The sequence below is a fragment of the Pelmatolapia mariae genome, linkage group LG3_W, assembly GCF_036321145.2.
Source record: "Pelmatolapia mariae isolate MD_Pm_ZW linkage group LG3_W, Pm_UMD_F_2, whole genome shotgun sequence".
Lineage (NCBI taxonomy): Eukaryota > Metazoa > Chordata > Actinopteri > Cichliformes > Cichlidae > Pelmatolapia > Pelmatolapia mariae.
The window spans coordinates 55,361,024-55,378,739 of NC_086229.1; the positions used below are offsets into that span (position 1 = coordinate 55,361,024).

At 39.7% G+C, this 17,716-nt stretch overlaps 1 protein-coding gene across 1 annotated transcript; it reads right to left on the minus strand.

The window, feature by feature from the left end:
• Positions 1-1,988: 1,988 nt before the first annotated feature.
• Positions 1,989-5,566, minus strand: LOC134617235 (type-2 ice-structuring protein-like). The gene is made up of 6 exons (XM_063462440.1): positions 5,430-5,566; positions 5,326-5,361; positions 2,920-3,029; positions 2,683-2,817; positions 2,211-2,322; positions 1,989-2,073 (listed from the first exon to the last, which is right to left on the minus strand). Exons 1-6 carry the CDS (start codon positions 5,488-5,490, stop codon positions 2,006-2,008), a joined length of 522 nt encoding a protein of 173 aa, XP_063318510.1. The 5' UTR covers positions 5,491-5,566; the 3' UTR covers positions 1,989-2,005.
• Between the last annotated feature and the right edge of the window lie 12,150 nt (positions 5,567-17,716).

The window sequence follows — 17,716 nt, forward strand, 5'->3', positions numbered from 1 at the left end:
GACCATCAGCTTCAGTTTTGAAGAGTGTTGCTTCTGCAAAATGATACTAATACTGTCTGCGAAGTAGACACAGCACTTTTAGAATGACAGCTATTTAATTTGTTGTTTGAAGGATTGGTACCAGTAGGTTAAAGAGAGAACCCTGTTGTTGGAGCAACATAAAGAAGTGCTGCACAGACATATGCAGCACATGGAGCAACTGAGTTTGTCTGTGAATAAAGATATCACATTATGATTAATGGGCAGATCTAGAAGTTTGAATAGCTTATCAGAATGTCCTGAAGAGCAGTTAATGCTAGTTAGTCTGGTTGTCTCTATTGTGTAAGTGCTTTTTTAATGGGTCAATATACTGAATATTATAATAGTATAGAAGGAGATAAAGGAAAAATAATATTCTCATAAAAACACAATCGTGGAGCAGCTTGCTTGAAACATTTAATTTTGCAAAAGGTCAGCAAGATTTAGCTCCCAGGCCTCTGGTTGAGGAATTAATTACACAGACAAAAGATATAAAGAGCCTTTAGGCAGTTCAACACTGGCACTTGAAATCTCCAAGGTTCAAAGCAGAAAACCTAGTTGTTGGCTTTCTTTTTTTTTTTTTTTTATCTTTTAAACCATTCAGACATTTAACACTCAAATATTGTGTTCTGATTTACCTCTATAATTAATTTGTAGACTGCATATAGACTGTAGATTTGTAGTGTTGGTAGTGGTGATCATTCGGCTCCCCTGAACACTAGTTTGAATAGTGGAGGGGGTCTCCCTTCACTCCAAAACCAAACATTATTCTAGAAGTTAAGATAGGGCAATGCTTTTTTCAGGCAGGCCACAAAAAAGGCGGGCCATGCTACAGTCCCAGCAGATCAGAGGACCTTAAGAAAAGTCCACATCACATTTTCTGACCAGTTTGGTCACCTTGGTCACAAACGGCTATGACCAAAGAATGCAAGATCAGAAATCAGTGGTCAGTGCTTTTTAGTTTTGTTTTTTGATCAGGTTGAAAGAAAGCTATTGAAAATAACCTTGGCCAGAGAAGGACTCTTATGGAACACCAAAAGGGTCTGTTCTAAACTGGGTCATTGAATTGTCAATTTCCCTCATAAGAAGAGCAACAATTTTCTACCACTTTTTCCTCAGTACCTTAAGATTAGTGAGGGTAATAGTTATTTTGCATGGTTAAAGTACCTCATGTGCATCAAAACCCCCCAAACAACCACCAACCCCAACACTTTCTTGCATGTTTTTAATCAATGTCATATCCGCTGTCGCCAATGCCTGTTCTGTTCTGCATGGATCTCCTTTTCCCCCATCTGTGGCTTTCCAAATATGGACATGGAAGAACAGGTATGTCTCTGATTGATTCATACCACCAAATATAAGTTACTGCAGTTAATGCAGGACCACTGCAGTCCTGCATTAATTTTATATTTAACTCAAACATTTTTAACCACACCTCATGTGCATCAGTTCCTCCAATCCAGGTTGCTTTGTATAAATGTGTAGGAGTCATTATCAGCTTCTGAATCTTATGATACTCTTTGATGTTGTGCACAAATTCAAGGTTTCCCCCGATGGATATGTAGTTTTTCTTCAATGTATATAAAAAAAGCTAACCAAATTTTGAGTTTTTCATTTTATATGTAGACACAAGTGGCTTTACGCACACACACACGCACACGCACACACACACCACTAAAACACAAGTGAGGCAACACACAGCCATGCTTGAGAGTTTTCTTATTGCAAAGGGAAAAACGTTTACAGATATAAGATGTGCAAAGATGAACAATACTTTTTACGTAAAAACTGCTTTTCCACAGTTGAAAATTTAGGGCTAGGGTTTAGAACTAGGGTTGGGAGTGCCACTATTCATGACATAGACTTTTTATTTTGTTGCAAAACTTTTATGCTAGAGACAAAAGATGAAACAGAAATTGTAAAGCCAAATGAAGAATGAAAAACAAAAGCCACTGCACACCAAACAGTGTGTATTTTGACAGAAATTTTACATTTTCTTGACACAAACAGAAGGTCGATGTTCCTTACATGCTACATCATCCCAGCACTTGGAACCTGTGGGATCCAAAAGCAGAAATCAGCAAAGTACTACAAATATCAAAACCTGAGACAATCCTTTTGACTTTTACTTGTTATCACTTAAAATAATTCACACATTTATTAATCATGTGAAATGTTGTGTTCTGGTTTACCACTATGATTAATTTGCAGACAGTGCTGGTTGCGCCATAAATTATTGGGCTCTCCTCGGCACCAGTTTGAATAGCGAAAAAACGTTCCATCAGTCCATAACCAGGCATTCTCCTAGATGAGAGAAATTGTGCATAGCACCGATTTTATTCACACCAAATAGTCAAACCTACCCACTGTTTCAGCAGATAAACTAACATTAATGCAAGCCCACATCATATCCTCTTAAACATTCATTTGTTAAATCTCACAGATACATTATTAAAGCTGCTTTATCCAGTCTACTGTTTCTGCATTCTCTACATCTTCTACCTCCAGCTCAGGTGTCTTTCATCCTTTTTCTGATTTAATCTATTATCATTTCATTGTAAATACTCTCCCTTTACATATATTCATTTGGCATAGCAGGAAGGGTCTATTTCAGATTCATTCACACATAGATAAATAGAAACAGTGTAAGGCTAAACAAAATACCTCCTGTGCATCACTTCCTCCAATCCAAGTTTCTTGGTAGCCATGACTGGCAGTCACTATCAGGTGCTGAATCCCATGGTACTCTGTGATGCTGTGCACAGATGCAAGGTTGGCCCCCATGACCAAGCAGTTTCTCTTCAATGGAGATGAAAGCGGGGAGCAACATCTGGACTCAGTTACAGTAAAAGGATATGGATTAATCCATTGTGGATGACAATACAAATAGAATAAACTTACCTCTGCCTTAGCCCATGTCATGCGTCCTGGAACGTAGAAGAAGCAGCGGCCACTCAACGGAGTCCAACCACCAGGACAATCAGAGGACCTCTTGACCAGGTGACTTTTGGCTGGGCGAAATCGTGAGTTGCACACTTTTGTACACTTTTCCATGAGAGATCAACATTTCCACTCTGTAGCCTTAATTCAGACCCAGATGTGGATTTAAAGTTACCATTACAATAATAAAACTAATTGTTTAGAGAGTATGAAAAAGAACAAAACTGCAGACCCCTTTAGATTTGTGAAGAAGTCCAGGTGAACTGAAGAAGCCTCTTGGATGAGAGGTGAATTGTCTTCACAAACTTAAAGAAGTCCAGTTGCCTTCTTTTTTCAACTTCTCTAAACTACCATGACCTCAACTGTTTTCAACTCAGCTCAGTATCTTTTAAATACAAACTGCATGTTTGAATGTTTGTCCGTATCAGCATTGCTGCAGTCTGCCTTTACAACCACTGTAAAAAGAGGGGTCACACTTATGAGCTCACTGAAGTCAGGCATGATACAGTAATACGATGCCACCTTTGCAACCAGCCAGCTCATTAAATCTCTTCCCTTATAGATGTTCCTAAACAGATCAGCTGCAAGTGTCAACTGATTATTCCAAAATCAAAGTGTTTGCTCAACCAGAAAGTGGCAGAGTACATAGTTACAGTGCTGAGGTGTATAAAACATAAGATTTCACAACACACTGCTGATTAAATAACATTAAGCTAATGTTTTTTTTTGTTTGTTTGTTTGGGGTTTTTTTTAGAGAAAACAAATACCAAGTTACATGAAACAATGAAAGGTTAACAAGAAAAAACAAATGTGTGAAAATGTATTGTCATCAGAATGTAGGAGCTCTAAAATGTGTGTAGCAAGGGAATGATTTCCTTGTGCCAATTTAAGATAGACATTAGTTGCCTTCATTTTATTTTATTTGTAGTCCATCATTATAAATTTAAATGTTCAGGAATGGTAAGGCGTTTCACTAGGCCATTCACACTGATCTCAAAGCCAAGCCAGAGAACAAATAGACTAAATAATTTATCTTGTAGTTTGCGATCACAAGAGTTCAAATTAGTGATGCGCGAATCATGAACGAATCGTTCAATACTTGAGAATCACTTTACTGACTCATGAATCATGATTCACAAGCCCAACTGACTCACTGACTCATCCCTGTTGCTGTTAGCAGCAATATATCTAGCTTATAATTAAAATTGTGGAGAAAAACACAACATCCAGTATCTTAACAAAAACATTTCTGCTCTGAACTGGAAGAAAAAACCGAGTAGAAGCTCACATCAAGACAATAGCTCCTCGGTTCACAGTAGCATCGCTCTGCTAACATGCTAACAGCACATTTGAGCTACTCACCCCCTCCTTTCCTGTGCTGAATCGTAGAGCCAGCGAGTCACTCAGGACTCGCTAACCCCCTCCCTCCTGTGCTGAATCGTAGAGCCAGCGAGTCACTCAGGACTCGCTCACCCCCTCCCTCCTGTGCTGAATCGTAGAGCCAGCGAGTCACTCAGGACTCGCTAACCCCCTCCCTCCTGTGCTGAATCATAGAGCGAACGAATCACTCACTCACTCACCCCCTCCCTCCGGGCTCACAGCTTCTTCTTCTTGGTTGGCAACCAATGTTAAGGCGCATTACCGCCCCCTGGCTCACGGCTCAGTGGACATTTAGATGAGAAAATATATACTTGACACATTTAAGGAAAATACTAATAAAATAATGTTCCCTTTAGAAATTTTTTTGCTCTTTTTTGCTTTATAAAATTGTTGTTTTCTTTTAGAATCACTCATCTTAGCAGTAGGATTTACATGAAAAGAGAAAAGAAATTAAGTTTGAGTGAAAATGTACATTTTTTGCACTCTCTGGTCAACTGACTCAGTGAATCAAATGACTCAAAAAACCCGATTCACTTTGGTGAGTGACTCATTAAAACTCGATTCAGTAAAAAGAATCAAATTTACCATCACTAGTTCAAATGTGTAAACTTCTTTTCAGCTTGAAAGGTGAACTGCAGTAATTTACACTATTTAGTTTACACAGTTTTTTCTTTTTTCTCATGAATTTGCCCTTCTTTTGTTTGTTCTTCTCCTTAATTTATGACACTAATCTAAATCTTAAAAATGTATTTTTTCCTTGACATTTATTTATTTATTCATGTATATCTTTCTTTCTTCTTAACCCAATAAGGTGACTTAGAAATAACATATTTTGATGTTAAATCATTCAGCCATTTGGCCACATGTAAATAGAAAACAAAGAGGACATAAATTTCAAATCATGTTATGCAACTGCAGATGATTATATAATTAGGCAAAAACTTAAGGGACACATTTTTGCAAAAATGTTGCAGTATGCTGACTGACCTGTTTGATTAGTTGCAGTCCCTCCTCCAGGGAGAACTGAAAAAACGGACACTTGTTGAATCTTTTGCCAGCATTTACAATAAGACTGTACTCACAATACTCACCAGCAGCATGGGTCAGAATCATCACAGCACAAACAAACACACACACAGGAAACATCTTCATGGTAATACAGATGATACAGCAAAGTTATAAAACTTCAGAAAGTGTGTGGCAGAGAGGATGCAGAATGACCGCTTCTTCTTTCTTAGTATCAGCCTGTAGCTACAAACTTTGAAGGGAGAACACAGATATTTTATACAGGTTCTTATCTCATCATCTATCACAACATGAGGAAGTGACACAGCCAAACACACAAAGAAAAAGCATTTTAGATAAAGCAAGATTGGAGCTTTGAATGTTTGATCCAGCTAATTATTAATCAACACTTAATATATTTTTTGCTTTTTTGTTGTTGTTTGTTTTTGTGGGATTTGTGGCATTCCCCTGCATTGTGGTGAATTTTTATGTATCTGTCACAGCGGGACTGAACGGATTCACGCGCAGGCTCTAGGTCTTGAAAGCACAAGAGTCTTTATTACGATACACCAGGTGATTATTTACAAAGGTGAGGGGAAAGCCGGGCTCCGGGGGTCCACACACGAACATGAAAGACGCCGAAAGTCACACACACACTCCGTCCACTCCTCACGCTCCAATCACTCAGGTAACACAGGGGTTGGTCCAGGGAATGAGGGTCGGCAACGGTCCAGCGACGAGAAACACAGAGCTGCCATCTTATAAAGGAGCTGGAACACTCGTGATGAGCCACAGGTGCGTGATTGCGACCAGGTGCGTGGGCCAAGGGCAGGAGCCCACAGGTGAGCTCCGCCCAGGCAGAGGGAGGAGGGAAATAGGGGAAGGGAGAGAGCAGGAACAAAAGAAAAGAATATAGAAACATATGTAGCCATACTGAGCCGACTGGGTAGGCACAGGGACCCTGACAGTATCTCTTTACACTTTTTCTGAATGCATTTATAGTGGAAATGGCCTCTAGTAATATAAAAGAAAAAAAAATCAGGCATCGGATAGCAGGATGTATTATACAAACATGTCCAGAGTACTCTTTGGTCTTTTCATGTTGTTGGCAAACTGATGCACTTGATATTTATAGCATATACTATTATATTAAATTGATGTGGATATAAATTGGATATTGTTGTTCTGAAATAACAAAGATACAGTGCTAAACAATGGGTGCTTTAGGCCATTGATAGTTGTTTGCTAGGAAACGTGATGGAATCATTAGGGGTGGGCGATATAAACGATATACGATAGAAACGATAGAGATTTTGACTATACCGCTCTATCGCGATAGCGCATGTTGATGATGTATCGCAGCGGCTACAACCATTATCATCTGCAAATTATACCGGGCAACAGTCATAGCAAAGAGATGAAGCACTTTTGAAATATGGGGAAAGCCAAAAACTGCGCTTCCTCCACTTCTGTAACATTGATTCATTAATGTTGAATTCTCTCGCAGCTGTTCTATTCCCATGTTGTTGCAGTATATTAATAACTAACCTTGTATTGTGGATGAACAATCTCAGTTGTTCTCCTGACTGAAGTTTGGCCCTAGTATAGCATCCTGCTATGCGATTGCATTTGTCCCTAACCACCAGAATCCCTCACGTTAACTTTTATCGAGTGGAAAAAAAGTTGGCGTTCATCCTCCAGCTTCACTGTGCTAATGTTATGTCACTCATCCAAGTGACTTCTTCTGAAGAAGTCACTTGGATGAGTGACAAAACGTTTCTCCCACAAAACGCTACATCTAGATGAACAGATTCAACTTTTGGAGATTTACTTTCCTGGATGATTGAGAATGCATCAAGATGTGCCTTATAGGGTGTGAAATACGTTGTACAGAAGAAAAGAATATATCGCGATATATATCGTTACCGCACGTGCTTCAAATTATATCGCGATATGGATTTTAGGCCATATCGCCCAGCCCTAGGAATCATAATATTTGGTCAATATAAAAACGCTTAAAAGCCGAACATGCCAAGATTGATTGCGTAACTCACCAATGTAGATCTAAAAGACATTGTCCTAAAATTGCACCCAAAAGGGACCCAAAATAAAAACAAAACAAAAAAACAACTACTTTATTAAGGCTAATGAGACAGCCCTGGAATGCAAAACCAGTTAAAGGAAAAGGAAACTCACTCCACAATGGTAATATATTGGACAATGTGGCGCTTTTGTACTGCATTCGAATAATTATCTTTCATCCCCATCATGATTTATTTTTCTGTCTTGCGTTTTCTCTGAGAGGTTTCAGACATGAAAGACATACACAATACTGTTTGATATCAAGATACACTACATATACATGAACCAAAATATTGGGTCACAATTTGTAAGATTTCACTGGTTATGTCTTCTGCTAGAATTTCTAGTTATTATTAGGTTTTGGTTCCCGTGCTCCCTCTATTCTGTATTTAGTCTGTGTCTCTGTGCCTGTCATGTGCTTTGTGTTTTATTTTGACAGTCCCTGTTCTGCATTTAGTCTTTGTCCCCATGTTTTCTCCGTGCCTGTCCTGGTCCTACGTCGCCTGTCTAGTCATCCCTGTCTCTATGGTCCCTCTGTTTCCAAGTCAGTCATGTCTCTGTGTGAAGCCAGTCTTTGAGTCTGTGTCTGTGTTTCCTGTTTTACTTTGAAGGTCAAACTGAATACAGTCTGAATACAGAATACAGTCAGTGTATTCAGTTTTGCTTTCCTTGTCTCGTCCTGCCTAATTACTCCCAGCTATGTTTCCCTTCTGTCGCCCATCTTCTGATTATTCCACCATGTATTTTAGGCCTCTGTCATCCCTGCTTGTTGTCGAGTCGTACCTTCACCAGGCTGTGTGCTTTTTCCCTTCGTACTCGTCATAGTTTCCTAGCTCTGTTACTCAGTTTAGTTTCTTAGCTTCCTAGTGTCTTAGTGTTTGGATTCCTGGTTCCTGGTTTTCAGCTTTTGTTTCCTGTATGAAGAGTTATCAACAGCAGAAATGAGTCCTGCATTTGGGTCCTTATCCTGCCTGCAGCGCAGCACAGCACACCATGGCATTATTTTTGTTGCTGTTGTTATTAAATTCTTAATACAAAAGGGGATCTCATTTTCAGTAGAGACATGTAGAAAATATACAGAGATAATAAATGCAAATATTTCCCCAGTGATATTGAGTGCACAAGTGCTTCATACAAAATGATCATGAATTTTAAAACATAATAAAACAAAATTCACAAACATTTATGTACCCATTGACAGTTAAAAATGATGCGGTAAAGATAAAACCAAAACTCTTGTGACATGTCTCAACTTTAGTCTTGAAGGCTGGTTTTAAAAACTCCAACTTCTTCAAAATGTTACCAAAGCTGTTGGCTAACTGATGAAACCAAGATAGTTTATCTTCAAGTCACAGACCTATATGACTTCCTTCCCTATCTTCATTTTTTTTTTTTTTTTGTATATTAAAGAAAAAAAATAACTTCAGTTACATCTGTTGGGTTTATTAAGGCACAAACCCCCTTGGAACAAAGACAACCAACTGCATGGCAAGACACAACACAGAGCTCTTTGTCTTTAGACTCACGAGGGAAGCCGGCCAAGGTCAAGAACTGCTCCCTTTACTTGAACCCAGCCAACCTTGACTGACTTCCTCATCACTGCCTCTTTTATTGACAACAAGCAATCATACATGAATATGCAATTACAAATACACATGACAGTCTTAAGCATGCGTATCTGAGCAACATCAGCACCTGTATTCTGTGTGTGTGTGTGTGGGTGCATGTGTGTGTTTTCAGCCATACCATACATAGACATACTTCCTTATCAACCTTGCTAGTTGCACCAAACAGGATGCGAGTTTTCAATGACCTTAACATGTATATGAGGTATGTTGAAAAAGCAGAAGTGAGCGTCTCGCTAAATTATAAAACCAGGAACTTAAAAAAGGTTATATCGCAAATGAACCTTTAAAGGTGTGAAGTCGTGCACCTTAGAAGAGCAGAACCTTGTGGTTTCTAAATGTGTAATGTAACTCATATCTGCACAAAGCTGCATTCTAATAATATATATATATTCTAATATATATATATATATATATATATATATATGTATAAATCTTAGCACAAATGACAATCTTAAAAACATCAACCCTCACAACATCCTAATGGTTTTATCTCAATTCAGTGTTGCGTTGTACAGAGGCAAAAATACAAAAACTAAAATAAAATAAAATAAAGTTAAAATAGTAATGTTTTAAAATGGATTGTTCACATCCTACATAGAACAAGTGCAGAAGCCAAGAATTATTTTAAATAAGTTTATATAATGTGTTAGATACAGGCCTTTATGCATTTGCACTGTGAAATAAATGAGAAGTTGCACAAATTTCCACAAGACTTCTAGGTAGACTTCTTTTTTTTCCAACTAATTACTAAGAATAGAATTTGAGCAAAAGAAGAATTGTATTATTGTCATGGTCCCTGTGCCTTCTCAGCTGACTCAGTATGGCCACAAGTGTTTTCTGTTATGTTGCGTCTCTCTCTCCTCCCGTGCTCTGCGCTCTACCAGGGCGGAGTCATGGCGACTCCAGCCGCTGGCTCTGACACCTGCAAACGATCATGTCATCATCACGCTCACTACTTAAGGCGGCTGCTGAGAATGCTTCTTCGCTGGATTATTGTGTAACACTCGTCAGTGTCATTGCTAGATTCAAGCTATCTTCAGAGTTTCATTCTTGCCGTGACTTACCTGCTCTTTTCTCCCTGTGCCAGACTCAACTTACCAGTTTGAGGACCGCCGCTACGGTGAGCTTTTAAGCCGGAGTGTCAGAGCTAAACCTGAGCATCAGAGGAGGATCATTGTACATAGCCCTGTGTGTTTCCCTCCCCGTGGCTGTGTTTCCCGGAGAGCCCCTTCCTGTGACCTTCACCTGTATATATCTGCACTTGGTGTCAATTTGTCACTAAATTGTGAACTTTTGAGACGGTCTGCTTCTGAGTCTCTCCTGAACCTGACAATTATGCATTGTTTCATTATCTTAAACCTCTGAGGCTGTCCTAAAGAAAGAAAGTAATTTTTTTAAAGGGATCCTTTCGGCCCTTTTCAAAAATACAGCGTTAGGGTAGGGTTGTCTTTAGAGGGTTAAGAAATGCTAAACCAGGATTATAGCAATTTACTATGCTATAAGTGGAAATTGGCGTGAGAGTGGCTGAGGAGAAGTGCGTGTGCGTGAGAAGAGCAGTGGTAGGGTTTGGATTGAGTGAAGAGTGAGTATTTCCCTCCCCTCCATCCCCTGGAGCCCTGGACCCCTGCGCCACTCACTGTACATACAAATCACTGTGGTTTCATTCTTGTTAATAAATTGTCACCTTTTTGCTTGCCAGAATGCTATCTGCACTTGAATCCATCTGTTAACCATGACAGATCCTCTGGAAAACACACTCAGCTGTCCTCCTACTCGCTGCCCCCGCCTGCTCCACACAGAAGGACGATTTCCTCTCGGCTCCCCGACTCACTGGACCATTGTCTCCATGCAGCTCCGCTCACCCTGGTTCCAAACTCCCTGCCCTGTGCAAAATTTCCCATAGACTTTCTCTGCACAATTGTAAATAAATTGAAACCTCACATATTCCATCAATGTGCACCTGTAAATAAATTCACTTTCACATCAAAGTACTTTGAGTCGTGTGTCTGCTTCTGGGTTCATTCCTGTGCTGCCCATGACAATTATTACACTATGTCAAAAAACTGTAAATGTGGCATAAAATAACAATAATGTCATGAAAGCATATTTTAAAAAGTATTACTATAATAACATTAATAAAAATATTCCCAGGACCCAGCCTTCGCGGTCTACATGGGCCGAGTCCTTCGAAGACCGAGAAGGCCGGAAGTGTGAGGCTGTGAAATGGGACGGTCTAGCCTTCAGATTTGAGTTACCGCGGTCTCGGTGGAGTTTAATAAACTCGGCCGTCTGCTCCTTACTATCTAAAATATAACAGGACACTGCCGTAAATTCACGACCATCTCACACTTCTGTTTAATCAGTTTTCTGTTTACGTTTATTCAGCTGTGTAAAAATCCCGAAGGAACCCACCAGAGGGATTAATAAAGTTTTATGTAATCTAATCTCATCTAATCTAATAATTTTGATCTCAGCCAAACTGATTTACTCCCCAACAAATAAAACACTGAAAAAAGCCAAACAATTACATTTTTAAGTTATCTAAGTGACTTATATATCATGTTTAACCTGAGTAGCAGAAGACCATGGGGTCTTAAACGATGAAGCCTGGAGTCCGCTGTTCTCGCCGGCTCTAGTGACCATTGATAGGCTAGGTATCGAGCGTGTGGGTAACAGACGTCTCCGAAAACGTCAGCGCACTTTTGCAAATATGTATGTCTTGATAAACCAAGCAGATATTTAAAGTTTACACAGCTACTTTCTCGCCTGAAAATATGTTAAAAGTTTATTTTGTGACCCAGAAAGATTAATAAGAGTAATTTTAAAACTTAGTAGCGGCCGCCATTGTTGAAAACTGGAATTGGCTGGGCCGCGCTATGAATTCTGGGATATGGTGGGCCACGAAGGACGCATTTGTCGGCCGGATTCGGAGGAGTCTATGAATTGGGACAGACAGCCTTCATCGCGTCGCTGTGACATAATCTACAAAAGTGGCCTCAGGAGGATGCAGCCTACGTTTTGGGACACAGCTTCTGACTGAATGTGTGGCATTGCCACCTTCAGTTTTTTTTTTTTTTTTTTTGTTTGTTTGTTTGAGTTTTAGTACAAGCTAAATTATACTGCCTTTTAATAGACACCCCTTGATCCACTGTCTCCATTTCAAGCTTTGTCTCTCCAAAGTGTGAAATGTAAATGTATGCAGAAGTTGCCTTATTGCATCCAGAAGTTGCAGTATCAGCATGTGGAGCTAATGTGTTTAAAACCAATAAGTCTGTAGTTAGCAAAAAAAACATATGAAGTACATTTCACGGTCCTTCATTGCCAGAAATGATTAAGCTAAATGCTTTATGCTTTCTCATGATCACGTTCATGAGAAATAAAATGTCTCCAACTGCTGGTACTGCAGCTTACTGCAACTTCTGAATGTGTGTCCATTGAACACAAAAGGATAACTGCAAAATGGATACGGTGGACCGGCATATCTATTGCACAGTTTGCCATGATACTGGGTTGTAGGTTATTGATGTCTAAAATTTGGCTTGCATCATAATAGAGAAATACTATTAGGCAGTAGCATGTGGTGACTTTCAGAGAAAGGCAAGCAGAGCTCCGCCCACCCACAAATACATAAACAAACAAAAACATTTTTCTCCACTATTTGCTAATTTAACAAAATAATTTGGATGAGATTAAAACTGTTTGTGCTGGCTATCTGTACTCTACATGGACATCTTCAGCTTTCTGCACTGTGCTGTCTGAAGAATTGTAAAATATCACTACGACTATAGTTAAATAAATATCAGCTATATTACCAAAAGTTATTTATTATTGGCTGGAAATGACAAGCAGTCGTGGATTTAAAAAAAAATTAAATTAAATTAACCATTCCTTTAGGAAAATAAGTAATACTACTGCTTGCAAGTTAATGTGCTGGGTTAATTTTGCCTCCTAATTGTCACAGACCCGGCTCTGGGGACTCGGGGTCCGTGGGCAGTGGGGACTATGACGGTTGTTGTTATTATTATTATCATTATTATTATCATTTGGTGTGTCCTCTGCACTGCCTCTTATCTCTGTCCGCATCCGTATGTAGGCAGATATATGTGTGTGTTGCTGTTTTCTGTGGCCAAGTTACAGGCACCTTCAGGCCTGAGGGGCGTGGCCTGACTTGAGGACTGGCCACACTCGAAGTCCTTGCCACACACCTGCTCCTCATCTGGGCTTGTTGGGGGAGCTATTTAGAAGAGCGATGGAGCTTCCACCAACGCTGGATTAAAGCGTTTGACTTCACGAGGAACGTGGGACGAGAGAGAGCAGTGAGCACGGGGAGTGCAGAGACACAGGAGCAGAGAGCACTAGACTGGGACTTTCTGGGAAGAAGACATGACACGGGAGTCTGGGACACTAGGGGATTTAGTGTCGCTTACCTCACCACCTTGTAAATAAACACTGTTTGCACTGAAGAGTCCAGCGGTTGGGTCCTGTTTCCCCACCTCCCCACGGTCTGCCGACACAGACCGTGACACTAATAGTTGGCAGTGTCTGGGTTGAAAAAAAATGCCCCACGTCTAACACTGCACCGTCTAGAAAAGTTTAATCTTGACTCTTATCTCGTATTGGCTATCATGTCTCTTCCATTTCAACCATAATCTGGTACGTAGTAATGACACAGAGTTGGCAACAGTACAGACATTAAAAGTACAGATAGTAGGGTTAAAAACCCAGCATTTTGAGTTTATTTTGTATTTTTGATTTTATGTTAGATTGCAATAATTCTTATAAGTTCTTGTCTTTTTATTTAGTTAGGGTTTAGTTGCATGACAGTGACAGGCCTCTAGGTGAGGTAGTGGTGGTTTGAACTGGAGTCTTTGACTTGTGGTGAAGGGGAGGAAAAAATCTGTCTCACTCACCACAGGAAATTGCTCTGAATGAGAAAAGCAGCGACGTGGTGAGGCTCGCCTCCTGTTGGTGGAGAAAGCAAGGGGAACTAATGACTGAGCCGCCGACAAGCCGAGATGGGAAGCGGAGCTGCTGAGGCACCTTGAGGCGGAAGAGCCGATTGGTGAGGAGGCAGGCGGACGAGCAAGCAAGGAGCAGAGAGGCAGGACAGTAAGCAGTGAAAGATCGATGAGTGGCACCCACTCTCCATTGTGGAGGCTCGAGTGCAGGCAGAGCAGGAGGTTGACAAGGGCGGCACCTTCGAGGACCCCTGAGAGCCAGATGAATCCCATTGAAGATGTACTCATACATGTACTCGGCGGGCACGTCACTGCAACCCCCTCTGGCCTCTGCTCCGTGGCTGCTGGGTGACCTCTCATTTGGGGCTCTCCTCAGCTCTTCCAAGGAGGGTGGCACGGTTGCCATCCTGGTGGTCCTCCTTGGGTCCTTGTATTCTGGGGCCTCTGGATGTCTGGGGCCTGGATCTCCTCCATACCTGCTTCATGCCCTGGGGGACGGGGCTATGGCTCCCCACACTCCCTAGTTGATCGTTACATGGAGAAACCTTTTGAATACAAGCGTGCTGATGCACACAGGTGTACACACAGGTGTTCATAGACACAAACTACAGCTTTCTTGGCTGCTACCTCAAAGCACATTGTGCGCTGTCGATCTTGCATACTGCACAATAACATGTAATGTTAAGTATCTACTGTTATCGACTGTTAGCTAGTTTATTGTGATGGTGTTGTATTTATTATGTTGCTCTTTTTTGTTTGTTTTCTCTTCTGTTTTTTCTTATCCCCATACAGGTGTTTTGTTTGTTTTTCTTTCCCCCTTTCTCACCATCTCTTCTCCCCTCTATTTTTCTTTCTCTCCCCCTCTCTTTCTTTCATTCTTTCTCCCTGTCCTATCCCCCAGTCATGTCTGTCCCATCTGTAACAACTGAAAATCAAATCAAATAAATACATAATTATAATAAAGGTCAACCAAATGGACCAATATGGCAAGGCCATGATGATCCAATTGGTAAAGTAAATCTGCTTGGCATCTTTCTTGGCCTTCAGACAATAATTCTGATGGCTAAAGATCCAAACGAGACAGGCAAAAACAAAAAAACAAACAAACAAAAAACACTCATACTCAAGGGTAAGCCTCAACTTCTGTCTCAGCTTCCACTCCAGGGGGGAAAGTAAACACACACCCATTTAGTGGTTTAAAATGTCTTTTAATCCACTGAATGGACTCCATTCACTCTTCCTTCATATATACTGGTGCAACAATGTTGCATGCATATTCATTGTGTAATATTAATAAACTTGATAATGAAGCTTAAAATAAATCTGTGTAAATATGTGTTCCTTTTTCATGTCCTGTGGAGGGAAGTGTGAAAAGACAATTTGCCTGTTGCAATTGACCATGAGATTCTGAGAAAATGTGCATCACTTTGCATGAAAAAATACTCACAGTCCTGCTCAAACCTGCTTTTCACTCACAAATGTGTTATTTATTTAAACCTGATCATGGTGACAGGCACGCGATAAGTCTAAAAACTCAAAAGAAAGAGCAACGCAGAACAACTGTGCTGAAAAGCTGATTATTACTGTTCCTTCCTTTACATAAAATCATTTGCTTTTGCTTATTAAAAATAATAATTAATATTTATAATTATTTTTATTCTCATAGGTCATGTTTTATACTCTCACTCACTATACAGTGTGTGTTGTTTTGTTTAATATTTCTTCATTGGATTGAAATATTCATGGGGTACATTTGGAGTGTGTTTAAATAAATAATAAAAAAAAAGAATAAAAAATATCATCCAGTATTAGTAGTTGCACAAAATTTTGTGTTTGTATACCATCATGCCAAATTCCAAGCAGTCCTGCTCCTCTTTGGCACATCAGCAAAGTGTAGCAGTTAGCAATTAGTTTGGAGACATCCTGTTAACTCTAACACCACTAATAAGATGAGATTTCCCTCTTAACTTTCAGATATTATTCTTACAAGGTCACCTTTTCTTGCTCTTTATTTCTGGCTGTTGTTTTTAGGAATCAAACAATGGATTATCTGCTGACATCTAATCCTATTTCAGTCACCCTTCTGTCAAGCCAACCCTCTAAATCTCATCCTTAACAACATTCATAAATCTTCTCTGAGCTCTTCTTCATTTTCTCCTGCCTGGCAGCTCCATGTTCACGAAACTTTTCTAAATGCATCCGCTATCTCTCAATGCACATGCCCAGACAATTTCAGCTTTGCCTGTCTGACCTTATCTCCAAACCACTCAACCTGAATCATTTCTAATTCTATCAATTCAGGTCTCAACATCTTGAACTCTGCCACCTCCAGCTCAGGTCTCATGCTTTACATGAATTATTACATTGATTTAATGTCAGTGCCAGCTTAGGTCAGAGAAATAAATAACCTTAACAATTTGCTTGTTATTTACACACTTAATTGTAAATAACACAGGCAGTAATCCACCTGAAGTGAATTACTGTTTAGATAAAATGCCTCTTCTGCATGTAGTGTCACGTCTGGTGAAGCAGATGGCGTGGAGTGGATGAGAGTGAGGATCCAAATGAGTTTCAGGACGGTGACATGAAGAGAACTCAAAATTCAAAGGTTGATCATTTGGTCAATTTAATCAATTTTTTTAGTTAGGTTCTTTTTGTCAAAAATAAATTTAAAAAAATCTTTAATTATGATAATTAAAAATGAACAGCACTGGTTGTTACTGTCCTTTTTCAAATGTATGCAGCTTTCTCACTCTAATTCATTTTTCTCCTCAGAAAACACAACAGATATCTCAGTCAACTCATATTTATTTAATAATGATCTTCAGCACTGCTCCAGATTTGGTACTTACATGTCTACTGCCATCACGGCATTGAGAGTCACCCTCCTCCTCCCTCTCTGTGCCTTCGTCCTCCACCTTGGTTACCATGTGGTGTGCTTTCCAGTTATGCAACACACCTAATTAAAAACGTGTCAGATCCTGTCTGCCAATGCCAAACAGCTTATTCTAATATATATATATATATATATATATATATATATATATATATATATATAGAGAGAGAGAGAGAGAGAGAGAGAGAGAGAGAGAGAGAGAGAGAGAGAGATGTGTGTGTGTGTGTGTATATACAAAAGATCTGCTGTCTTCTGTATGTCTATATCTTATACACACACACACACATGAACCTTGTTTTTTTACTTCTTATATTATATAATTGGGAACACATATCTGTTACAAGGGTTTCTCAGAAAGGAAGACCTGCTGCTCTCTCAGTCACCACAACAAGCACAGGAAGAGGAAGTTCCTATGAACAAAAGACTTTCTTTCACTCTGACACTCATGCAGTCAGCAACAAGACAACATGGAGGTCAGAACTCACGGCATCAGACTGTGTGAGTACTGAGTTTGTCTGTCTACAATAAGTTATTTAGTCAGTCATTCCAAAAACATGTGCACAGGAGTAATGAGAAAAATATGTATATATTTAAAAAAAATCTTAAGTGAAAATATTCAAAATATAACATTTAAGCTATCATTATGTTTCTTCATTTTTGCAGTGATGAATATGATGTTGCTGCTGGTGACAACAATCGACTTTGGTGATTTTCAAAGACATGGTAAGTAGTTTAATGTTTGCGGTGATGTATTCGCCGCAAAAATATAGTACAGCCTCATTTCTAAGAAAAAAAAATTCTCATACTAA

What these genes read in the sequence shown, in the direction of transcription:
- LOC134617235 (XM_063462440.1), bottom strand. Translation starts at nt 5,490, where the DNA reads ATGAAGATGTTTCCTGTGTGTGTGTTTGTTTGTGCTGTGATGATTCTG. An exon ending in GACTGCAACTAATCAAACAG is followed by an intron (nt 3,030 to 5,325) that starts GTCAGTCAGCAT and finishes GATTTCGCCCAG; the next exon opens with CCAAAAGTCACCTGGTCAAG. An exon ending in GAGGAAGTGATGCACAGGAG is followed by an intron (nt 2,323 to 2,682) that starts GTATTTTGTTTA and finishes TCTCTCATCTAG; the next exon opens with GAGAATGCCTGGTTATGGAC.